General features: G+C 40.6%; 1 protein-coding gene across 2 annotated transcripts; it reads left to right on the top strand.

Annotated features, from left to right (window-relative positions):
* Window positions 1-468: 468 nt before the first annotated feature.
* Window positions 469-26,103, top strand: ARGLU1 (arginine and glutamate rich 1). 2 transcript variants are annotated; one of them, XM_082700903.1, is made up of 4 exons: window positions 469-1,074; window positions 8,994-9,219; window positions 11,512-11,595; window positions 25,231-26,103. In XM_082700903.1, the coding sequence occupies exons 1-4, from the start codon at window positions 728-730 to the stop codon at window positions 25,393-25,395; spliced, it is 822 nt and encodes a 273-aa protein (XP_082557029.1). In that variant the 5' UTR covers window positions 469-727; the 3' UTR covers window positions 25,396-26,103. The 2 variants fall into 2 exon arrangements, 1 of the variants encoding a protein (XP_082557029.1); XR_014303326.1 differs by lacking the exon at window positions 25,231-26,103 and having other exon boundaries at window positions 486-1,074; window positions 8,994-11,084; window positions 11,512-11,572.
* Window positions 26,104-26,137: the final 34 nt, after the last annotated feature.

Here is a 26,137-nt window from a genome sequence, read left to right as displayed (position 1 = left end):
AGCCTTCAGGGCAAGCCCAGGCCCGCGGAGCCCGGGACGGAGCGTCGGCTTCCCCTCGGCGCCGACGTCATCGCGGCGAGCCCCGCGGCCGCGGCCTGGGGCGCGCTCGTCTTCACGGCGCTCGTGAGGAAGCCGAGCGCCCCGAAGCCAGGCAGCCGCTCAGGGTCAATCTGACGCCATCTGGGGCTGCGTGACACAAATCCACCCCCTAGAAAATAATGCAGTCAGCCATTTCCTGCTGAAGCACCATTTCATTCCCACCAAAACGGGACGGGCTCGTTCTCACGGCGTCGGCATCTCACCGGAAAGCAGACGTGCTCGGAAGCTGAGGTGCGGGACTCCCGCTCCCGACCGCCAGGCTGGCGAGGGCTGGCGAGGGCTGGCGGAAGGAGCCGAGTGCGCTCGGAAGCGCTCGCTCGGCCTTCGGCGACCATCGTCAGGGGGCGGGGCTCGCGTAGCGGCGCGTTCCGCGCGGGGCATTGTGGGGAGGGCGGCCGGTGCTGCCGCGGCTGCCATCTTTGCAACTCCTGGCGTTGCGGCCTTGTCGTTGGAGGCGGCCTTCGTGGCGGCCGTCGACCTAAGCGAGCGATATAAAGTGAGCTGGCTGACAGCTCTCCTTCCCCCGGTCTCGACAGCACGGCCAGCCGGCGTCCGGAGGCGGAAGCGAGGGCGGTGGGACGCGTGCGGGGCCCGAGGCCAGCGGTTAGTCACAGCGTCGCCCGGAAGGATGGGCCGGTCTCGGAGCCGGAGCTCGTCCCGCTCCAAACACACCAAGAGCAGCAAACACAACAAGAAGCGGAGCCGCTCGCGGTCGCGGTCCCGGGACAAGGAGCGCGTGCGGAAGCGCTCCAAATCCCGGGAGAGCAAGCGAAACCGGCGGCGGGAGTCGCGGTCCCGCTCGCGCTCCACCAACACGGCCGTGTCCCGGCGCGAGCGGGACCGGGAGCGCGCCTCGTCCCCGCCCGACCGCATCGACATCTTCGGGCGCACGGTGAGCAAGCGCAGCAGCCTGGACGAGAAGCAGAAGCGGGAGGAGGAGGAGAAGAAAGCGGAGTTCGAGCGGCAGCGAAAAATGTGAGCGCCCGCGGGGGGAGGGGAGGGGCGGCCGGGGGTGGGGGCGGCGGGCCGGCGGGCGGCGGGGTCGCCGGAACCCGCCCGGAGGGGGCCCCGCGGCCGGGCGGGAGGCCGCGGGCAGCTCGGGCGCACGAGGCGGCCGGGGAGGAGCACGGCGGGGCTTGCGCAGGGCGGGCTCGGAGCGGGGAACGCGATTTTGGCGCGAGAGGAGCCGAGTGCCGGAAGCAGGGGTGGAGCCGGGAGTGCGGTGCGAGCGCGGCTCGGGCCGGGGAGGGCGGGGGTGCGCGCCTGAGGCGGCGTGCGGAGCCCCGCGGCCGGCCGGTGCGGCGCGGGCAGGAGTGCGCCCGCGGGAGCAGGTCGCCGCCGGCCCCAGCGCTCTCGCGCCGAAGCCTCCGTGTGGGACCCGGCTTGCGCGGGAATAAGGCGCCAGGGGCTCCCGCAGGACACCCCCAGATGCCTTTTCCGTTAGCGCACTCCTTCTGTTAAAGATGGTCGCGCCTGCGTTTCTTTTTTTTTTCCTTCGAACCTGCTGGGTGTTTGTCATTTCGTGAGCTGCAGAAACAAAATGCACACACTCGAGACACAAGTCCGAGGAGTTTCGACACTTGAATGCACCTGCTTAACCCCCGTCCCAATCAGGACTCACTCGCGTCCTTACACTTCTTATTTACGTTGCTTTATAATCCTTTGTGGCAAACTTAAGTGCAATCCTGCTGTTCGCTTTCCTTTTTAGTATACTTTTATTTAAAAGGCACTTGCGTATTTGCTTTTGCTTTCACATTGCTCACATATAGAACTTAATTTAAATCAGCGTCACGGTAAGGTTCCCAGCTTGAAATATAGTTTGGGTAAAAGTATTTTTGAAAGAGTCATCTCGGGTATTTTTAGACCCAAGAGTAGGTGCAAATAATTCCAAACTGATCTTTTGGTTTTAAAATGCGGCGTTTTGTTTTGGTTTAAGACCATGGTCCTTTGATTCTCTGGGTATTCATTTCCCAAAGTTAGTTTGCAAACTTTCCCTCTTTAACCAACCGTCTTCTTCAGTTCTTGAATTCATGTGTAGAAAAGTGCACATGAAGCAGGAAAGTTAACTGAATTTAGGATCTTCCTGGGACAGATACATGTGTACTGAGTTGTCTAGGGATTTTAAATTTAAAAAAAAGATTTTTTTTTAAGATTTTATTTATTTATTTGACAGGCAGGGATCCCAAGTAGACGGAGAGGCAGGCAGAGAGAGAGAGAGGGAAGCAGGCTCCCCGCTGAACAGAGAGCCCTATGCGGGGCTCCATCCCAGGACCCTGGGATCAAGACCTGTGCCAAAGGCAGAGGCTTTAACCCACTGAGCCACCCAGGCGCCCCTAGGGATTTTAAATTTTTATATGTTTGGGTTTGTATTATGTAAATTTTCTAGCAGTGTTTCTTTCTTTTCTTTTTCTTTTCTTTTCTTTTCTTTTTTTTTTTTAGATTTTGTTTATTTGTCAGAAAGAGAGAAAGCACACAGGCAGGCAGAGAGGCAGGCTCCCCACAGAGCAAGGAGCCCAATTTGCGACTCATTCCCAGGACCCCGGGATCATGACCTGAGCTGAAGGCAGCGGTTTAACCCACTGAGCCACCCAGGCGTCCCCAGCAGAGTGTTTCTGAGAAGCAAAGTTAAGAGGCATAGGACTGGAACACTAATAATACTACAGAGGAAGCAGTACCAGGAGAGTTATTTTGCTGCATACCTTTTTCTCTTTATGTAGAACTGTTGATATATGTATCTGTATATGAAAACCAAATACAAGTAATTGTTTCACAACCTTGATTGTATAGAATCCAGGTTTTTTGGTCTGGAACAAGATCCTTCGCTGTAAAAATGCAGCTCTCAAATGTCAGCAGATGAACATCTGAAAGATTACTGAAGACATCTCTGAGATAATTTTTCCATTTGAAAACAGATGTCCAAAGAGAAATGATTTGCCATTCACTAGAAAGCTAAGACTTGTGGGAAAAATGAAAGAAACCTGGTATGCAAAGAATAATTAGAAGTGTTTAGCAAGCTACACATGAATAGTAGAGACAAAATACAGGGATTACATGAGAAAATTGGGCAGCTGTATAGTTCCAAGTTGACAGAAGGAACAAACTGCCATTAGCATTTATGAAGGGAGGAGAGCTAGCAGACATCTATACTCTGAATTCCTCTGCGCCATGCAGCAGGTACTCCTTAATTTGGTGTAATGTCTTGGAAATAACAGAGGGAACAATGGGAAGACCTAGGTTTTGGAGCCATGAAAATGGGCATAAGTAGTTGTAGGTCTACAAGTCTCTGTAGATTAGCTCATGATTCAGCTAACAATTTATTGAGTATTTAATAAGTGCCAGATACTATCCTAGGTGTTGTTAATATAAAGATAATTGATCCCTGTCCAAAAAGCTTTAAAGATTTAGAAGTAGCTACATTATAATGCAGTGTGGTAAATTCAGTGATCATCATGTGATCATAAAAAGAGAGATGATGGATAGGTAGGCACCTTCTAAGCATGGTGGGTGGTAGATGAAGAGAAAATAAGAGAGACTGTCAGGCGAGGCACAGGAAGGTTCCTGTGGGCCAAAGTGGAGTCCCCTCCACTCATGGTCGAGTGAAGGAGGGGAGAGAGGGGAATGGCCCTAAAGAGCGGTTGAACAGTGAACGTCGAGTGGAGCAAGGTGTGTAAGGACTAAAATCATGGAGTGACTGGGGAGGTACATAGTGGCTGGGAATTACGAGAAGTGTCTTGTGTGCCTAATACTAAGGAGCTTGGATTTCATCCTAGAAACCTGAAAAGTTTTCAGGAGGTGAACAGTGTGGGCTTTTTTTTTCTCCCCCAAAAACCTGCACGAAATGCTGTAGGATTGATAACTAGTTGCAGTAAAGCCACATAGATGTAGTGAGGTGGTGGTTATTGGAATGGAAAAGAGGGACAGATTTAAGAAACACTTAGTGCAAATAAAACTGGATTGGAACATACGGGAAATAAAACATGAATGTTGGCTCTCGTGTTTCTATTGTGGCTGTTGCACCTCAGCTACCAAATGTCTAAGTAACTGTGTGGCAGACGGTTAAAATGTCAGAAACCCGGTGGATGGAAGACAAGGAAAAATCAAGGGGAGCTTCCATTTGTCACTTGCACTGTGGGCTCTTACGTCTGGATATGGTGAGGTTGTCTCTGGTTGATACGGGAGACTGAGGCCTGGGAGAAATGTTGGGGAGGAGATGAAATGACCCAGGAAGAGCATGGAGGCAAAAGAGCAGCTGGTTCAGAGGACTGAAAGAACCTTAGGGAATGTTTGTTGGAGGAAGACAAGTGCTTCCTGGAAGCAGAGAAGGGATGTCAGGAGAATGCACCGTGTCCGTGTGCTTGAAGCAATGCAGTGTTAGATGAGAGACCGCCAGACAGCAAAATTAGATTATTCTGTAGGGCTTAACCAATTAGAAAGTTTGGTAATACTGGAAACCAAATTGCTTTGCTCTTTTTAGTCGTGAGACCTTGAATAAATCATCTGTGAACTTGATTTCTTTTTCCTGAAACAGAGATACAGGTCTTGCTTATTATGAAGATCAGAAAAATACTGCATTTGCAGTATTGACGTACTTGGCGTACAGTGGGTATCAGTAAATAATGTTGGGTCATAAAATTTATGTACATGGAACCAAATCGAGCCTGGTAAATTTAGGAAGTTATGAGTTACATTAATACTGTGAAAGGTAGACCTTAAGCATTAAACCTTTTTTTTCCTCATTTTTGAATAGCTAATTCACATGTTTCAAAATTGAGTTCAAAAGTTCTACCTCTCTCCTGTGTACCAGCCATTTCTAATGTATTCTTTTGAGAAGCTTTATGACTGTTGTATTAACTGTGCATGTTGAAAAACACGGGTGGCTGTAAATGACTTGGAGCAAATCAGTAAATGTTAATGGTATAATAATTTACTGTAGCCTGTGATAATCTATGTTTGATTATGCTTAATGTTCAACTGCATGACAGATTAAGAGCCTTCTAAATTAAAGTATCTAAACTGAACTGGGATCTATACGAGTGATTCTCAGAATACTTGAAGAGCTCATCTTGAGAGCAAAGAGCAGCTTTTATGTGCAAATTCAGTATGTGGAACTGTGCCTTTCGGGGAAGTTAGGGCTCTAAGACAAAGTATTAGGGCATAAGATCTAGTTGATGTTGATAAAAAAATTTTAAACAACCAATTTGGTAGTTACATCTTCCCGTATGCTTTTGCCTTTCACTTTTGTCCTGGAGAAACAGTGTAGGGTAGTGTGGTGCTTGAGATGATGAGCTTTAGAGTCCACCTAGGTTGGGAGTCATCTCAGCAAAATGCTGTGAGCTGGAGCCCAGCTAAGAAATTGTTCTTTGCCTGAGGAACCATCAGAGATGTAATCGATGACATGGTGTATAAAGCTGTTGGCACAGTATTTGGTCCCATGTCAATACCGAATTACTGCTGTTTGCTGATGTTATGAAGCACTTCCTAGAAGTAAGCTCCTAGGGTTGAGTCTGTGTTGAAAAATATTTCTATGTATATTATATTTAAAATAATAATATGGCCAGTTTCTGTATACAAAGTCATACTCCGTACTGTATTGCCTGGCCCTTGCTGTTTTAATAGTTGACATTTTAAATTGGTTGTGACTGGTGTGTTTAAATTTCTGAAAGCATGGAGAAAATGGGTGCCTAATGTTTTATATACTAGTTCCATTGAAAACGGAAGCTTCATCAGTGGTACAAATTCTCAGTCGGGGAATATATTCAGCAGAGGAGCCTGAGGAAAAGCTTAGGGACCCTAACCATCAAGAGAGTGACAGACAGTTCCTGTGAGGAAGGTTCGCAGCAGCGGGTGGGCAGTGAGTGACACTAAATGATACTCTGTGAAGTACTTATGAACAAGTGTTTTTTTCCAAGAAAGCTTCAGGATCTCTTATGAGAATGAGTCTCAGAGCTACTTTATCATTGATTATGATAATACATTTTTCATCAGTAATGACAGGCTCATTTTTAATTCAGTTATACATTTTTTGTTTGTTTGTTTTTTTACTTAAGGGAGGGGAGAGGGGAATTGAAGCAATACTTTTCAGGGCAGAAACTGAAAAATTTCTGTGAATTTTTTTTCTGATTACTGAAATGGTAATTTTAACTGTACTGAGAATAACAGCAACAACAGAAAATCCCATTCTTGATAAACTTGCAGGGGAGCAGTTTTGCTGTGGCGCCCTGACCTTGCCTGTCTCCACGTGGAACCCAGCAGAAGGGCTTAATTACAGTCATGGTGGTTATGTCCTGTGGTTCCTCTAGGAAGAAAAGGGAGATAAGGAGCCTGGTGAGAAACTCCACTGGGCCATTTCTCATCATCCTCCCCGGCTCCTTGGAGGTTGGGACTTTCCCCTTGCCCTCCCTCAGGCTATAAAACTACTGCGCTGTCCTTAGATGGACTCCTTAGCAGCAGAGCTCCCCACTGCTCCCCACTTTTGTGGTCATCTGGCCCCTCGGGTTTGGTGTCCATGAGTGGGACCAGAGAGAGAGCTCACACGGTGCTGATCTGACTTTTGCAGTAAGTAATAAACTGAATTAATTTATTTAGTCTTTTTTCTCCTTACTGACCAACTCTGGAAATGTGGCCCCATTAGCCGTTGTGCTACTGCTGTTACCTAGGGACTGCTTGAAAAACCCTGAATATGTATCAAGTGTCTTCCATCTTTACCAAATTCCTAAGTTGTTTGGCAGTTTTTCTGATGATAATCTACCCTAAAGCCTTCTCTGCTCTTCGCTCTCCTTTTACCTTATATTGAAAGTTTTAGTTGAAACTGTTTGACATTGTCCTTAAGAGTTGAATTGTACCATTTTTGACATTTTAAAATAAAATTTCTTCTTAGACTTCTTTACATTTACTAATACCATAAGAACCAACTAGCAAAGAAAGTATGTTTGTGGGAGTCCTATATACATCTAAAACTTTGTATTATGTGAACTTAGAGATATATACAAAAGTAGAGAGAATATTATAACCCCAATGTGCCCATCATTCCTGTTCAGCAATTATCAGGTTTACTTATTTCAGCTCATATTTCTCTCTTTGGATGAAGTAGAGAAGCCAGAATCTTTATATTTGAAATGTAGTTTAATTTCTTCTGAAATCACTGCCTCATTTCCTTTAGATATTTCTAGCAATTCATTTTAGTGTTGGGAGTAGCTAGCTTTCTCTTTTATTGAGCTGCTATAAATAAAGGCTCCTTGAAACTACCTTAAACTGTATTTTTTTGGAAGTTCAAAAGGAAAAGGAGCATAGTTACATATTAGGCTTTCGTATCTTTTTAGATAAAAATCAGTAATTTAGTGTTGGGAGGAAATATTTAAGAAACAAGCAACAGAGTCTTCAGAATGGGTATTGCATATATCTACAACCTAAAATTGTATTTTTTCAAGTAGCTACTATCTCCTTGACAGAAAAACAGATTATAAATGCAGGAACTGAAATGAATCAGAATGTTAGAGATACACTGGTATTAATATGGTATCACTGAGAATAACAGAAGTTGAGAATGAAAGCACTTGAATCAAATTGGCATCAACCCCCCAAAATAGAGTTTAGTTGAAGTGGATTTGGGTGTTTAAAGGTCACTTAGATGCTATAAAGTCTTTACTAAACACGTAAATTGAATGACTGGCTCATACATATTTATGAGTCATCAAAAGATACAAAGGTTACAGTTGTATTTAATTTTGTGGGTTGTGAGAAAGTTGAAAGCATTACTAATAACAAATTGTCTTCTTGGGATTTAGATATACTTCCAGAGCCTCTGAATTTATTAATTTAACACAAATTATTGTCTCATCTAGTGCAGTTTAATAGAAAATACAATGTGAGCTACATCTGTAACTTAAGAATTTCCAGTAGCCACATTAAAAAGAAACCAGTGAAATTAATTTTAATATATTCTCAGTTTTTAAGATGTTGTTATTTTAACATGTAACCAAATACAAATAGCTATTAGATTTCTTATACATTTTCTTCATACTGATCTTCAGTTCAGACTAAGCACATGTGACCAAGGAGCTATCATATTGGGTATCAGTGGTATAAAATGTGCATGGTTTACCCTGTAGTGCCTTGGTAAATGTCAGTATTTTCAGTGCAGAATTTCGTTTTGAGTAATTAAGTTGTTTTCATAATCTCTAAATGTGATTAAAATAATTAAAACAGTATCATGCTTCATTGAACTTTTTATTAGAACTGACAATGTATTTTCACCCACTTTCCCATCTCTTGAAGAGCTTTTAATTGAAAAATCAATTAACCAAAGAAAGAAAAGGTACAGTAAAAGGTGTTTAGGTTCAGGACCTGAATTAAGTTGGCCTGCATTTTCAGTAAAAGTTAACACTACATTGCCTTAGCAGTCCGAATCTTTTTTAGTCTGTATTTATTTTGATTTTGCTAGTGGAAGTGGGGGAGAGGGGTGAACTTTGTCTGAATAGCTTGCTACATAGTACTTTCTTTTGATTTCTGTAGCTTAACCCTTAGACCGAGTGCATTGGCAAATGAGCAAGTCTGTACACTTAACAACAGCTTGTCTTTTCATTATGAAGTTGATACCAAAAAAGTAGATTCTTGTTTCAGATTTACTGTAAGTTTCTAAATGAAAACTAATGAACTAAGCTCCTTTTATATACATACCAGTCATTTTGTACTTAGAAAGTGATAGAAAACAGAAATACTTCATACTTACTTGAATTTCTATATCCCTTAATTTGGGTATCTTCTATTTCCTTGAATGTTGCATGAAAATGAATTATAAAATTTTAAAATTAGGCTGTGTGTTTGACAGATTTATATCTTGTTTTGTTAGGTTGACTTATATTATCTGAGTCATTGTTTTTTCCTTTGTTTGCCAGTCGGCAGCAGGAAATAGAAGAAAAACTCATCGAGGAAGAAACAGCACGAAGAGTGGAAGAATTAGTGGCAAAAAGGGTAGAGGAAGAATTGGAGAAAAGGAAGGATGAAATTGAGCGAGAAGTTCTCCGAAGGGTGGAGGAAGCCAAGCGCATCATGGAAAAGCAGTTGCTCGAAGAACTCGAGCGACAGAGACAAGCTGAGCTTGCAGCCCAAAAAGCCAGAGAGGTAACGCTCGGTCGTTTGGAAAGTAGAGACAGTCCATGGCAAAACTTTCAGTGTTGGGTGTGCCTCCTGCTCAGTTCAGAAAGAGATGGAATACAGACTAATTCCTTTCTCATCTAAACTTAACATTGCTGCGAAAGTTAATTTTTTAGCCTTATTCAGAAGTGCTGACTGATATTTAAAAGTTATTTTCATAAAACATATTCAAGGATACTTTTTGATTTAATGAAACTGACTTACATATTTGAGAAGTGTTTGAAACTTTTGCCATGGCTGCAGGACTTACATTCTTTTTTGGGAGGGCGGAGGGAGACAGGGAGTGGTAAAGGGAAAAGGTGAAAATCCGCCTGTGGATGTGTATTCTTCTTCTCTGTGTATCATTCTTACTGCCTAGACTGTGAGAGGCGGTTTGCCTTCAGTCAGATTACAGAGAGCAGGGCCCGACATTGAGTGACAGCACCTGCTTTTGATACATAGGTTTTCTTGCTCTTCTTTTTGTCCTTTTATCCCTCACCCCCTACCCTAAATCCTGCTTCAACACAATGGACTAATTCTGGCACTCTGATCATAAGGCCCTCCATTTTCCTAATGTGTTTCAAAGAATCTTTTTAGGAAAAATGTCCAGATTATTCATCCACTTTTTTAGTATCTACTAACAACTCCTTTTTTTCTCTAGAGAGTTATGAAGGAACAGGTTGTCCTTGTCTGGAGTCAAGCTAAACACATGATTTGTTTTATCAGCAGCTGGAGCAGAAGTTGAAAATGTCTTTCTGTGAGACAGTAATTTGCTACTGAAGCTTTATGGCTTATTTGCACTGATTACTCCAGGTTCCTAAAACTTGTTGAAAGTCACTGAAACACTTAAGGCAAATTACTTCACGGCCCTGAGTGTCCCTTGACGTAGTTTGCATAATGAATATGAATTCCATTGGTGTATGCCATAGAAAATCCTGTAGTTCTCTTTTCTTGAACTTAAATGTTTGACTCAAAATATGTGTCTCCTATCATTGTTAATCTTGGCCTTATGGTGGACAAGTTGGCATCGTATTAAATCTCTCTTATTTTCCAGTAAGCTTAGCTTTTCAAATGCATTTTCCCTTGTGCTGTCTTTAAGTAGATACATGTGTCTGTATTTGGTAGCTATCACAGACTGTGCAATTGAATGTATGAAATTTTATTTATATCAGTGCTTTTGATAATGAAGATAATTTTGGAGTAATGGTGCTATCTTGTAGCGAGTTATTAATCATAGGAAGATTTTTTTCTCTTCGTTTGCTTTTTGTTTCATATTAACAATTTTTTTTTAACACGGACACAACCCTCTGACAGTCTTTCCAAATATTAAAATCATTTGAATATGTATGCTGTGATCTGAGCACTGCCCAAACCATCAAGCAATCTTCATATAGTTTGCATTATAAAATCTCATTAAATTCTCCAATAAAAAATAAATTACAGAATTTTATTTCCGGACCATGCACCCCCTGGATTCCTGAATCTCAGTTCAGACTGTAGATGACAAGATAAGCTGCCTTTAGAAATTGTCAACATCTGAATGTTAAGTCCATTTTCCCCATGGAAGAGCCCTTAGTTCCATGAAGTATGGATTACCATTTGTATTTTTCACTAACAGTAAATGTATTTTTCTTATTAATTGTTTGCCTTAGGAATGATGAATTACATTTTTTGTTCCTTCTTACCATAAACATCTGCATTCCTCAGCTCAGCCTTCCTTGTATGTTGTTTCTTTATAAATGGTTGAGCTGCTGATGCAGGTATTGCCAAGCTAACAGTACAAATCATTTTAAAGAGGAAGCTGGCGCGTATGGCAGCCGAGGAGCACACTCTGCAGGACACTGGACAAGACAGTAAATATTCAACTTTTAATGCTGATTAAAGGAGTATAGGTAAAGAATACGTAGGTATACATAATTGGTGAGACAAATATTCACTTTATTTATATTTTATATATTATTTTTTTAATTTGGTAAATACTATCCAGTTTTGTAGTTGTCCTTGTTGATTTGTGTGATATTAAAGTATTAGTAATAATTGCCAGGAAACTGTCATTAGGGAGGGTTTAGTCGGTTGCTGTTTGGACTGGGAGGGATGATTTAAATTTCGTGCTAGCAACAAATTTTAGTGGCTGCACAGTTTATCATTTGTCAGACAGAAGGTAGCTATATAGCTACCCTCTAAGTCAGATCAAAAAAGTTCAGAGGAAGATTAGTAAATATTTATCAGTAAAAATAAACATTTTGTTTTTCTAACATCTTAACATGTCCTCCCCTTTAGGAGGAAGAACGTGCAAAACGTGAGGAGCTAGAGCGAATACTGGAAGAGAATAATCGAAAAATTGCAGAAGCACAAGCCAAACTGGTATGTATGAAGCATACATGAAAAGTATTTTATATTTGCTCTATTTTTTCAGATTTTATGGGATGATTTGTGCTCTATGACTGACATATTTCTTGGAGTTTTCAGGGCCCTTTTCAGGGATTTGAGGCAAGAGCCGGAATGGTTGACTAGATTTTAGTAAGTGTCTTCCAGAGGAATCTTAACTGGGGCTATCCAGAAATTCTATATATGGAGAAAATTCTAAGATTTGCAGTGGTTTAAGACCGGTTTTCTGGGAGATTTGGACTAACCCCACTCCAAAGTTTTTCTTTTACATTTACGCCTAAACAATAACAACAAAGGTTTTGGAAGTATTTAAACTAAAATGCAGCATTTCACTTCACATTAGTTACCCTGTTTACTAGGTAAAGTAGGTAGCATTTGTTTGGTAGTAAGTGTATCAGACTAATAAGCTCTTTTCCTATTCCAAGTTACAATCTAGCAAGGAATATGGAGACTGAGGTAATTATAACCTGGGAATATAAAAGGTGATTCAGAGCAATTTAAACATTTTAATAAAGAAGCCAATATAAGAATATTGAGGTAGTTTTTTAAAAAATAGAAAAAGAACTAATCTGTTTTTTTCCTCTCAGTTCTGTTTTTTAGTGCCTTCTGAGTTTTTGGTTTCTTTTTTGTTTTTAGCACAGACTAGTATTTGAAGTGGAGTGAAAAAGTAAAACAAAAATTTTGATGTCCTAGGTTTTTCCATTTAAGAGTATATACTTTGAAGCAGTCTCTGTATGATAAAGTAAGCTAGAATTAAAGGACTGTGGATATAAGGAAGCCAAAAAACAAAAGGAGAATGGGCTTTGGAAGGAAAAATTTCTTTTTCCCTTGAAGGTAGCATATAGGAATTCTCTTTCACAGTAAGAATGTAAGTCAGAGATGGAAGTAATCTTAGGGTGAATAGGGGATGAGTGCTGTCGAGTGCCCAGGACTAGAGACATGGCCCAGGAGGTAGTCTTGGTTCTAGACATCTTCAGAAGTTTTGTCTAGTTAGAAATGTGTTGAGACTAATAGTTGTAAGAGACATTTGCTGCCAAGTCATACTGTTGACTTGGGGGTGGGGAGCAAGTTGTAAGCACCAGGTGAATGATTTAGAAAAAAAGAAATTCTAGTGACTTGATAAAGGCACTGAAAAAGATCTGAGTTGGGCTAAGTCATTAATTGACACTGAATCCCAAGGAGAGTAGGGGTGAAGGAGAAGGACCGTAAGTAATGTGTCCTATAGTTGATGCGGTAACTTTTTACATAAACTTAAAACTATGGAGCAATTAATTCTAAAGCATAAGGTTTTAAAAGATAGCATACCCCAGAGAAAAGCCAGTACTGGAAATACCGAAGCAACTTAGCATGATGACACTACGGATTCTTCGCTAATACTGCTGTCCTGGCTGTTAAAAAGGCTGGCATGAAAATACCTTAAAACCTCTTAAGGTAGCAAAAGCCCTGTGAATGGTGATGCACTGTGAATGGATGAGGAGTAATTATAAGATATATCACTACATGATCATCAGTTAGTCTGTGATAATACCTTTTTTAGTAATGCTGTATGAGAAGAAAAGCTCAGTGTCGGTAGGAAGGAAGGAAGGTGGAAAGAAGGAACCTTAATTTGAGTTTGGAAGGTTGAACTTGAAAGGTAAATACAGAGTGGTTTTTAAGGCACGGATATTTCCAGAAAGGAGGAACAGTATAGTTGTTATTTAACATGGTGAATCAGAATTGCCAAGCAGGTGGAACAGAATTCCCCTTAGAGTGTGATAAAAAATTCGTTAGCCTGGTGAGTTCAGTTTTTGGGTCTCCTGGAATGCCAGTGACCTACAGAGCAGAGCTCCTCAACTTGTTAGGTCCTGCCGAGATCCCTTCTGATCTGGGCTGTCTGGTGCCTAGGGGAACTTGGTTGGGCTCTTTATGTTCCTTTTGGCAGCTTTCTTTGTTTACCTACATGGATCTTAAAATTAAAAATATGACTTCTGTATGTCATTACTGGGAAAAGATTAGCAAGCTTACTCTAGAGCAGTGCTTCTTCGCAAGTGGTAGTAATTGGCCAATTTTTGTTCTTGTCTTTTAATCCTAATTTGTCTCAGACCTCTACTTTGCAAAATATAATTAAGATAAGTTACTAGAAAAATGAGGTCAAGTGGCTATAAAAGCTTCTTAAACACTTCTGGTTTCTACATATCTTGTTATAGATCCATTATAGTTTGCAGACTGTTGCTGATTCATGAGCTGTACTTAGACTAGTGGTGTTCTAGAACGTTTGAGCTTGATAGAATAGGTTATATAGTGACATTATTTTGACTGCATGTTATCCGTAGACTTTAGTGAAAAGATATCTTGGAGAAACGAAGCTTGAATTTGAGAATATTTGGTAAGGATTTGGACAGAACTCATATATTTCCTATATATTATAAAGTTGAAGTTTAAGAAATTATTGTCCACGTTGGACAAAATTAATTTTTACTTGGTTCTGTTGGCAGTGAGTCATAGGCTTGCAGGGAAAGTGGAGCATCCTTTGTGTTGGAGAAGGCAAGGAAATGTTGCTGCATAAAGACGCCAGGCACATATGGAGATTTCTTTAGTTTTTGTTCATTCCTTATCTCGATTTTGAGCAAGTTTGTTTTTATCTTTTTACCAATTTATTAGGAAATATTACATGGTCTATATTGAATGTTCCATTAGAAGAGTAGGTATTTAAGAAAGGAAGGAGAGTGTGCTAGTGTTGTAGGTAGCATGGGACTTGTCCTGGTTATGTCAGTAGTGCTCGTTTATCTTGTCGCACCAGCAGTTCCGTTTGCTTTGTGACATCATAATTATGCTAGAAATGTGGACCGCTTCATTGTATGAGGAGAAGAGAGTGATGCATTCTTACTTTTAGAGGGCAAGGGAGGAAGAGGCAGTAGTCAAGCTTAACTATTCACATAATCTGTACTGAGAAGTTACTATGTCTAAAAGGCAATTTGGAAATAAAAATGGACAAGAACTTAAGTTCTCTTGAAGTATTTACTGTATTAATGGTGGAGACAGGGACAATCCCAAGAAAAGTTAAAAGTAATAGGAAAGTATTTGGTAGTGGGATGTGTGGTAATTGGCGTAATTGCCTCAGGGTGGCCTGGGAACCTCCTGGAAAAAACACCCATGAGCCCAACCTCAGTGGCCTGTGAGGAATCGAATTTACAGTGGGTGCAGGAGTGTGAGGAAATGAAGCCTGGCAGAGGCCTTTTGGGGATTTTGTGGAATTAAAGGCAAGAGTGTGTGGGCTCTCCGAGGATGGTGGGCTAGGCGCAGTAATAGCTATGGTGGTAAACCAAATTTCTGTGGAGTAAGAAGTTTGTGGGATAAGTAATGGTAGACGCTGTCTGAAAGTAGATTAAAGACAGGTTGGAAAAGATAGTACCCTGGGGGAGATTTCTTAAACAACATAACCATGAAAGAATAATGCAACAATTTCTTACACGTCAGTAAAGAAGACTGACTCCCGCATGGAAAAAGTGAAAGATATACATGAGAATTTACACAAGTAGAATGAAGAGTGCTGCAATCAGTTCTTGAAAATACATCCCAGTATCCCAGCTTCTGTAGGAAAACTAAGAAGTGACTCCCCCCGCCACACACACACGCTTTTCTTTTTCTGTATAAGTAAATACCAATAGAAAGGACTTTTTTTTTTCCTCATTAGCACCAAGTTTTGGCAAGAATAAGGTATAAAGAGACCTTTTCTATGGTGATGGAGGGAGTGTGTAATGGCCCATAGCCATTTTAGAAAATAGGACTGAATCAGTAAATATCAGCAACCTTAAATCTTTTTCTGAGAATTTATCTTGTGAAAACTGCATCAGATGCAAATAAGGTAATACAGAAAAAAATTCTCACCATGTTATTTAGAATAGTGAAAATTTTGCAGGTTTATAGATGAAGTATAACCTGTGCTTATAGTTGGCTTTTCAGTAGTCTAAAAGTATTTGGTAATACAGGGCAAAAGGCTAAAAACAAAATTATGTATACATGATCTTGCTAATTTGAAAAGTATACTTGCGCAGTTTAGTAGATGGAAAAATATGCCAAAATGCTTAGTAGTCTCTATTGTGAGACTTATATGTAACTGTATACTTTTCTCCAGTTCCTATATTTTATACAACTAACATACATCACTTTCATGATCACATAAAAATAATTACGAAAGTAAATATAAACCACTCTTCAATGGACTTATAAGTAGGTCCTTGTGACAAATGTTCACATTGATTGCAGTAATGACGGTAATGAGGACTGCGTTAGCTTAGCCACATGGGCTCTCTTGTATGTGAAATTCTTTTCTTTCTTTTTTATTTATTTATTTATTTATTTATTTTTTGAATTTTATTTATTTGAGAAAGAGTGTGGGCGGGGAGGAGATAGAGAAGCAGGATCCTTGTGAGCAGGGAGCCCAGTGTAGAACTGCATCCCGGGACCTGAGATCATGACCTGAGCCGAAGGCTGACGTTTAACCCGACTGAGCCACCCAGGTGCCCCCCGTATGTAAAATTTTTATGAGGTGTTCCAGACCGAGGGTAGTTTTTGTGCACATTCCAAATTGTTTGTCAGGATGCTTGATTTTATTGGTTCAGTAGGAGGCAAAAGAATATTTACTCAACAGACACGTTTTATTCATAACATCAAACAAGAATTAATTTACACGTGGTTTGGCTTGACTGGATTTGGCCTTTTGGCAGATTGGTTTCTAGTTCTGGCTTAGTATTGGCAGTACATAACTATCTTCAAATATTTGAAAGGCCCTTGTTAATACAAGGGAGAATTTAAACTTTTTGAAGAAATGTTAAAAATGATACCTAAAAATTTTTTTGCTCCTCTTTTCCATACACATTTTTTGTGATGTGTCCGGGAAAAGCCCAGGTATTATTTTGAAATGTGTAGGAATCTTACTTACCCAGAAAGGGAAACAGACTAAGAAAAGTGATAGGAGTTGCTTGGAATTAAATGTCATTTCCAGAGGCTGTATCAGTAGAAAATGGCCTTCAGGTTATTCACTGGTGAAGGAAGATGGTAGTAAAATGGAACCTGGTTACTTTGCATGTGAATACTTGAACTATAATAAGAGACTGACAATTTCTAATACAGTTATAAAAATTACTATGTTATGATGATATAAAATTAATTTTAACTGGGAACTTTTGATTCTTATTTTTTTAAGATTTATTTATTTGAGGGAGAGAGAGAGAGTATGAGTGCACAGGCTGGAGGGACAGGGAGAGAGAATCCCCAGCAGACTCCATGCTGAGCACAAGAGCCTAATGGGGGCTCGATTTGGTGACCTTGAGAGCATGACTTGAGCTGAAACCAAGAGTTGGACACTTAACTGACTGAGCCATCCACATGCCCTCGAAGTTTTAAAATATATGCAAATCATAAGTCTATAGTTTATTTTTGCTCCTTAATAATGAAAATAGTTTTCTCCTTACCCACTTGCAAAATAGGGGATATACCATGTTCATCATTGCTTTGAGAAATGAAAAAAAATAGGACCATCTGTAGAAGTTGATTATATGTGAAAAGTGTTCCACCAACTTAAGGTAGATCTCACTTTGCAATTTAGAAATTTCTCTGGAAAATAACCCCCCCACCAACAAAAAACCCATGTGTTATTATGTCCTGATCTCTGAAATCTGTGAATGTTACCTAATGTGGCCCCAAAAAAGGGTCTTTGCAATTATGATCAAGTTAAAGATCTTGAGTTAATCCCACATCATCCACCGTGCTCTTAATGCCATCATATGTATCGTTACAAGAAGAAGGCAGAAGGAGATTTTTTTACCACACTGTGCATACAAAGGAGAAGGCTAAAGACAGAGCAGAGAGAGATTTGAAGATTCTGGCCTTGAGGATTGGAGTGATGTGGTCAGAAGACAAGGAATCCAGGCAGCAACCAGGAGCTGGAAGAAGCAAGCAATAGGCTTTCCCCACAAGCCTCCTGTTGACACTTCAGAGTTTGGACCAGTGGTCCAGATTTTGAATTTCTAGCCTCCAGAATAATTTTATATTGTTTTAAGCTACATAGTTTGTGGAAATTGGTTGCCTAAAAATCTGGAAGTGGTTTCGAAGTTGGACAGAGGTTGGAAGAGTTCTGAGGCATATGATAGAAAATACCTAGACTGCCTTAAAAAATACTGTCGGTAGAAATACGGACTTCAAAGGTGCTTCTGGTAAGGGCTTAGACAACAAATGAAGATGTTACTGGACGCTAGAAGGGAAGGGAGGTCCTCATTGTCTACTGGTGGAAAACCCAGCTGAACTGTGCCCTACAGCTGTGTGGAAGGTGGAGCTTGTAAGGGTTGAAATTGGATATTTAACTGAAGGTATTTCTAAGTAAATATATATATATATACTTACATATATACTCTAAGTAAAGTGTTGCGTACAGCCTGCTTTCCTCTGGTAGTTGATAGTAAAACTCAAGGAGATAAATAGATAAATAAACTGATAAATTAAAAAGGAAAGAGCACTTGATGTTTGGAGGAAATTTCAACCTATCTAGATCACAAAAGATGCTAAAGTTGGTTATTACTGTTAGAAAAACTCTGGAAAGAAGACCAAGATTATGACTGGACAGCCATTTGCAAGGGCTGAAGAGATTATGCATGTGACTCATAGGTTCCCTCAGCCACTTTAGCAAATGCCACGAGTAAATGAGATTTATCTAGGAAAGATCGTTGAGGAGCCTCTTGTCTAATGGCCTGCCAGATGTGGGAGATCCACAGTGTTTTCAGGGTTGCTGTATCAGCAGAAACGCTGCCAGCTTGGACTGAAAGGGACAGGAGGACACAGTGATGAAAAGACTGTTAAGATTCCCAGTAGACTTCCGTACAGGGAAAGTGACATGAGCACAGAACAGAGAGAGATGTGAAGATGCTGGTCTTGAAGACTGGAGCGATACATGCGGCAAGCCAGGAAGTCCTGGCAGCCGCTAGAAGTTCAGAGAGGCGAGGAGCGCATTCCCTCCGGGAACCTGCAGGAGGAAGGTGGCCCTGTCAACACCCTGATTTTGTTCCAGTAATAATGATTCGGGACTTATTTGCCTCTGGAATAAATTTCTGTTCTCTTAAGGTATCCAGTTTGTGCAGCTTTGTTACAGTGGCTACAGGAAACTAATACGATCGGAAAGAGAACGGACCTTCTTTACTACAGTGAGCATAGAAAAGTTAAAAGCACAGTATTTAGGACAGTTAATATTGATGTATTTACACATTGTAAGAAACAGGCAAATATGGCATGGCATCAAATGTAAATGTCAATCAGATATTTTAATTTGGGCGCCGGGGTGGTTCAGTGGGTTAAGCCTCTGCCTCAGGTCATGATCTCAGGGTCCTGGGATTGAGCCCCACATCGGGCTCTCTGCTCAGCAGGGAGCCTGCTTCCCCTTTTCTCTCTGCCTGCTTGTGATTTCTGACTGTCAAATAAATAAATAAAATCTTTTTAAAAAAGGATAAATATTTTAATGTGAGGGTGGTGGCTCAAGTCAGTTAAGCTTCTGCCTCTAACTCAGATTAGGATTCTGGGTTCATGGAACCGAACCCTGTGTCAGGCTTCCTGCTCAGTGGGGAGTCTGCTTCTCCTTCTACCCCTGCTGCTCCCCCTGCTTGTGTGCCTGTGCTCTCTCTCTCTCTTTCTCTCCTCAAATAAAATCTTTTAAAAACTATTTTAATTTGAAATGAAATGGGGGGAGTTATGGAAGGATGTGTAGTCAGTGAGAGGCATGTTTCTAGTTGATACGATGAAAAGCTCATTTAAGGTTACCTTAATGTATTTTCGGCAACAATTTTTTTAAAACTTTTGGATGTTAGTGTATTAGCATCGTATAGGGTGGCTTGAAAGACATTGTCAACCAGAAACCCACTGAAAAACCCATCCGAAGATGGGGCTTGATTGGTAAGGTGGCTGTAGGAACCAAAGAGAGAATGAACTTGGTGAGTGATACAGTGAGAGGAGGAGGAAGGAGGAAGTGGAGGAAAAAGGAAGGGGAGAAAATCTGATAGAAGAACCAGAGAAGATGTCATCTTGCTGACAGCCAAGTGTCAGCAAGCACTTCAGAAACTTCCACAAAAGCGAAAGAACGACCAAGACAAACGGAAGAACTGAGTTGAAAGAGAATTGAGGGTATAGAAGATTAAAAGAGCCGCATCTGGATGAGATCATTTTTTGTGAAATTTTAGGACATAAATGATAAAATCCTGAAGGTTTGAGATTGCTCTTCTGGCAGTTTTCCAGAGCTGTCTCCAGACCTCTGGAGGACAGGGATTCTTGTACCGAGGGTCCCGTGTCAACCTCAGTTGTCCATTCCTTGTCCTTTCCTTCTTGAAGCCGTTGTCTCCGCATCAGGTAATACTCAATCTCAGGAGATGTCACACTGAGTTGAAGTTCCAAAAATATATTTAAGATTGTAAACATATTTAATAACTGGGCAATTAAATTGAGAAGGAAAGGGGCTAGGAAGAGTGGCTGGTGATAGGCATTCTTTTTAGATGGTAGCTACTATCTTATAATGACAGTATGTACTGTAAGAGTTAATTGTCAGAATAACCAAGTTGCCATGGGTAGGGATTGCTTTTTTTAATCCTTTTGTGTGTTACTTTTTTAACCTTGTATATTAATAAGTTTAGAACATTCTACTGATCTGTAGTTTGCTAAGGGTCAGAATTAATTATATCAAATTTCTTTTTAATATTTTTTCATTGCTTACCTGAAGTGGGATATACATTACTCTTGTTCTAGAGGGGAGGATGAATCCTAGAATTATAAACGGCGGAGTGGAATAGGTATGTGTCTGGGAAGGTTAAAATGTAGAAACCCACTACTATTTCTGTGTAGCGGCAGGATTTCCTAATTGGAATACTTTTCATTCTTTCCTATCGTTTTTGTAATTCCTTCTGATACCAAATACTTCTCTTTGTATTTTTAAAACTTTATAAAATTTCATATGTATTTTGAATAGAGGGTAGATTTCCACATCCTTATTTACTGAGAGAAACTGCTGCTAAGGATCACCTTGATGCACAGTATTCTAGAACATGTGAGAAGGAAAAGGCTTAGGAAAGAATAATTTTTTTAAAGATTTCATTTATTTTTTTTGAGAGAGACAGATGGTGAGAGAGAGAGCACAAGTGGGGAGGAAAGGGAGAAGCAGGCTCCTCTCTGAGCGGGCACCCTAATGCAGGCTTAATGCCAGGACCCTGGAATCATGACCCCTGAGTCAGGCAAACAGACACTTAACCAACTGAGACACCCAGGTGCCCCAGAAATGAGTAATTTTAATAAAGGCACTGGGCCCTCTGGGTAAAGGGGGAGTGGGGCAAAAGGTACTGGGAGAGTAAATAGGTCCTCCTGCTAGAATGGTCTGTTTTGCTCTCAGGTATTTCATCTCACCAGTCACTCTTCGGAATGGAGGTGCAAGGTTGAAGGCCACCTTTGTGAGGGCTCTGGACTCATGGTGTAGGAAGGCCTACCCTAATTTCGTGGCTCTGGTATGGTGGATGTTAGCTTTTTCTTGGGCCTCCGTGATGTCCATCATGGAATCCATGTAACAGAGCTTAGTATTGTCCGTCTGCATGCGTACCCATACACATTACCCCACCCCGGCATAGTGCTTGCTTTTGCATACGTTCGAAACAACCGAAGGCTAGAGGAGGAGGAGTGCATGTTTCGCAAGTGGGGTCATCAGGAAGGAAATGGCAGGTCAGATTACAGAGGGAGGCTCAGGTTTAGAAGAATACTTAGCAGAGAAGGTGTAGGTTCAGACCTCACAGACGGATTTTCATCATTTGAGAAAGCACTATATTAAAATAGGCTTTGGGTTTTGCTTAGCTAGTCTGTCTTTGCTGTGGTGTAATTGAATAGCATTTATGCTTCGTTTAAAGCTGTAATGGAACAGAATACAAATATTTATACATAAAGATGGGATATATTCACCTGCTCTCTTCATTTTTAAAAATCATTTCATTATCAGGTACTTAGAATAGGCACTATATGCTTAACACTAAGGGAGAACCAGAGAAATTCTGGCACCCCTTCCACACACACACACACACACACACACACTCACACTCTTTTATCTCCTGTATTTGTAGACGTCACTGAAATTGAAACTTGTTTTTTCTTTACCCAACCTAAAGTTAATTTCAGTATAGAATTAGTATTTCCTATCAATGAAGGAAATGACTTTGCTTTAAAAATCTTGCTTGTTTTTAATTTAGGTCATGGGATCACATCATTCAAATTAATTTTTCAGAAAAATAAGAGGTTATATCTTTTTCCCCATCCACCTACTTTTCATTACCATGTCTAAAGGGTATATTCAGTTATGTTTTTTGTCTTTTTTAGAGTTTAAAATGCATATTTTAGCAGATATAAATACACGTATTTTTATTCTCCCCTTTTTGCAGAGAAATAGTATACTATATATAGACTGTTTGGGACTTTGTTTTTCTTAACAGTGTAACTTGGGGATTTTTCCATTTCAGTATGTAGTGATTCCTATTTTTTGTTGTGTTTAACTACACGGTATTCTACTGTATAGATTTTTCCATAGTTTAGTAGAAGTCCCATGTTGGGGAATATTTGGGTGTTTCCAGTCTTTTGAAAGCTACATTGCTTTAAAAAAACGTTGTTCAATTTTGCATGTATGCAAGTGTTATTTATAGGATCTATTCCGGGAAATTCATTTACTGGGTAAAAGCATTATGAAGATAGAGCTTTGGTAAGTAGTGCCCAAGTACTCTTCATGAGATAGCAGTGTGTATCTCTGGAATTTGTCAGTGTGATAGTAATTTTAGATTTCTCTTAAGGGTTAGGTGTGATGTTCAGATCCTTCTCAAGGTTCTAACCTGCTTTTCTAAGGGCTGAGTTGGAAGAGTAGGGAAGAGTGAATCTCAGTGTTAATAGTCATAAGGGTTTCTCAGGCACATGGACACACACAGTGAAGATTCTTTACCTTGATTTAATCGCACTTTGCCAAACTCTTACCCAAATGTCTGATGATTTGTTACAAGTGGATAAAGGAATTGGCATATGAATTCCTAAAGATGATCAAAGGCAGTTAATTCTTTTCTCTTGTAATAATCAGTGGAAGTCTAAGCGCCAGAGTGGTGGTTTGAAGTGGGTGTACAGGTAAGGCTTTGGTAGGGGGGAGGAATGCACGAGCAGAGGAGAGGGGAGGCAAGATAGAAACCGAGCATGATTCGAGAAAGAACAGTGTGTAGTGTATATACAGTGAGAGCCAGATTATAGAAAGTCTTAAATAGTTTGCTCGTTTGGGAAGTTAGTCCATATATTGCACATGGTGGAAGTCGCTGGAAGCTTGAGGGCATGGAGGAACAAAATGATGTTCCAAAACGGTGAGACTTGGTAGCATATTCTGTAGGGTGGATGAGGAGACTGGGAACACAGAAATCCCGTGAAGTGTCTGAAGGAGGTGGGGCCCCGCGCTGGTGCGGTGGCGGTGCACATGGAGCTGCAGGTGAGACGTCACCGCGGAAGAGAGAGCATGAAGGAGGTGATAACCGACGGGTTGGCTGTTTGCTCGTGTCCGTGTGGAGGGAGGAGACAGAAGACAGCTGCAGAATATGCGTGGTGGTAGGGAAGGTCATAGAAAGGGCTAATTTATTCTGTGGTTAGGTTTGGGGGATTTGAATCTTGGACATGTTGAACTTTGAAGGTTCCCAGAGGTCTCCCTGATGTGTGTCCAGTAGCTACGCCTATTAGCCAGCTGTAGCTTAGGGACAAGATCTGAGAGATGGAAGATCTATTTCATCTGTCTGTTGGGTTTTCCATCTTGCCAGCTGACCACATTCCCAGTTTTTTAAAAACTTGGATCTTGGGGCGCCTGGGTGGCTTCGGCTCAGGTCATGATCCCAGGGTCCTGGGATCGAGCCCCGCATCGGGCTCTCTGCTCCTTGGAGAGCCTGCTTCCTCCTGTCTCTCTGCCTGTCTCTCTGCCTACTTGTGATCTCTGTCTATCAAATAAATAAATAAAATCTTTAAAAAAAACCAAAAAAACAAAAAACAAAACTTGGATCTAAATTTATCTCTGACCTTTACTTGGTTACAGTGGATTTTTGCCTTACTGTCTATCTTTTTGTCTACATCCTCACCATCTTAAAGTAAAACAGACCTCTTTGTGTTACGTTTGTATATAAAAGTCAGGTTTTTGGTTTGTTTTTTTGTAAACATTTTTTGTTGCATACCAGAGTCCGTCACCTTTCCTGTCCTCTGCCATAAAGCCTGTAATGCAGTCACATTGAATGTTAGTATTTCTAAACAAAAAGTCTATCAGTGCAGATAAACACGAGTGAACAGGTGGAGAGCCTTAATGTTTTGAGTCACCAGTGTTTCGTGTTAACGTGGGAGGGGAGAAAATTTTTGAAAGACCTAAGTTCAAATGAACAGAAGAATGAATAAAGAGGTCATTAAGCATTGTAGTTCTGACCGTCTAGAAAACCATTTTAGTAGAATAGTGGAGATGGAAGCAATGACTTTAAAATCGGACTTTGGGAATAGGAAAGCATTCAGAGGATGCAGTGAATGTTTTTAAATTGAAGGTCAGATAGTGATTTTCCTGAGGTTTAAAACCCCAAATTAGAGCAGGTTTTCTCAACCTTAGGCCTGTTAACATTTAGGGTTAGATAATTCCTTGTTGGCGGCGGCGGCAGTGGGGGGGGTGACTTGTGCATTGTCAGATATTTAATAGCATGCCTGTCCTCTGCCCACTAGAAGCCAGGAGCCACCCCGCCCCCCTCCTCACACATACCCCCCCCACACCGTTTCTGACATCGGGAATCACCAGCACATGTTGCCTTAATGTTCCTTGAGATGGGAGGGGTGAGAAATAAGGCTGTGGGTGTGGGGGTTGGTGGGGGCAGCAGGGAGAGACTTGATGAGGAGGGAGAAGGAGAATTGCCTGAACTTTTTTTTTTTGGTGACGACGGGAAATGTGTATACAATACAGCACAGGAAGAGAGTTGGTTGTGGAAGACTGAAGGAGTTGAAGCCCTGCAGAAGTTAATTATGCCAGTGTCCACTTGAAAGGGAAAAAAAGCATTTTGTAGTCACCTAGGTGAAAAGGGTCTTGAAGTTTTTTCTCTCCAGAGAAAGGGGTCCTTAGTATTTCTTGGCTGTATATTGATAATGTTTTGTAGCCCCAGTAGAGATTTTTCTCTTTAAACTCTTCTATGTCTTTCTAATGATAAATCTGTAGTAATTGATAGATGACCTGCTCTTTGGGTAAATCTGTGCCTTTATTCATGATTGAAAATCTCTTCATCTGATGCACTGAAAGTGTCAGTAGGACAAAATCTATGCTGATCTTAAAACATGATTTTGAAATTGCCATTTTCAAAATAGGTAAGTGCTTTTTTTTCTGATTTTTCATAACAAAATCGGAAAATGTAGGCAGAATTAATAAGAAGTTCTTTTCTAATTCCTCGTTGTTTTTTCCTTGATCACTTTGTGTGTGACCTTAGGAGGGTTTTATTCAATATACTGTTGTTTGTAAGCGGTCACATGGTCTCCCAGTATTACTATTAGAAGACAAATTCACAGAAGGTTCTGATGTTTACTTTTTACTTTCAGGCTGAAGAGCAGTTGAGAATTGTTGAAGAACAAAGAAAGATTCATGAGGAAAGGATGAAACTAGAACAAGAGCGACAACGTCAGCAAAAAGAAGAACAAAAAATTATCCTGGGCAAGGGGAAGTCCAGGCCCAAACTGTCCTTCTCACTAAAAACCCAGGATTAAATCGCAAACTGAACTTTTTACAAAGAAAAATGGAAAAACTTTGTATGGTAGCTTCATGTTGAAGTGGTTTTTTTTTTTTGTTTTTGTTTTTGTTTTTTGTTTTTTGTTTTTGTTTTGTTTTGTTTTTTTTTTTTAATTCGGAAAATCTGGAAAAGTTAGCTTGTTCTAATAGGGGCTATGCTCTGCATTCCTTTTTATCCCCCCCCCTTAAACTTCCATTAAGTCAGATCCTTATCAGATCATTGTTGTCTTCTAGAAAGTGATCTATTTTTCATCTGTTTGGATTCTGTATTAGTGGTCTGAAGAAGAGCAGATCACTTTGTAAACTGGATGGTCTGATAAGGTTTTTACTGACCCATTGACTTCAGAGTTATACTCTGTCTATTATTACATCATAATGCTGGTTTTGCTGACTTTTTGTTTTTTTATATATTTATAAAAAAAGAAAAAGTTGGAAATTGCATTGGACGCTCCCAGGGTGTTACTGGACCTCTGTGGTGTATTGTTAAACCAGTGTCCTTGTGATACTGTTGCTCTTGATGTTCCTGATACAGGTAAGGAAACAGTTGGTCAGCTCTGGTACAAAATATATATACAGTTCAGTATTGTCTCTGTTCAGTTTGTTTTTATTTCATTGACAAAATCAAACCAGCATTGCCCATTGTGTAAATAAATGATTTTGCTGAATAAAGTAAAGTCTTAAATTCATATGTTGAAGCAATTTTTTTTAAAGTTCTGTTAA

This window comes from Mustela nivalis, assembly GCF_964662115.1.
Source record: "Mustela nivalis genome assembly, chromosome: 15".
Lineage (NCBI taxonomy): Eukaryota > Metazoa > Chordata > Mammalia > Carnivora > Mustelidae > Mustela > Mustela nivalis.
Note: the sequence above shows the minus strand (reverse complement) of the source record. Positions and strands in the feature narration are given on the sequence as shown.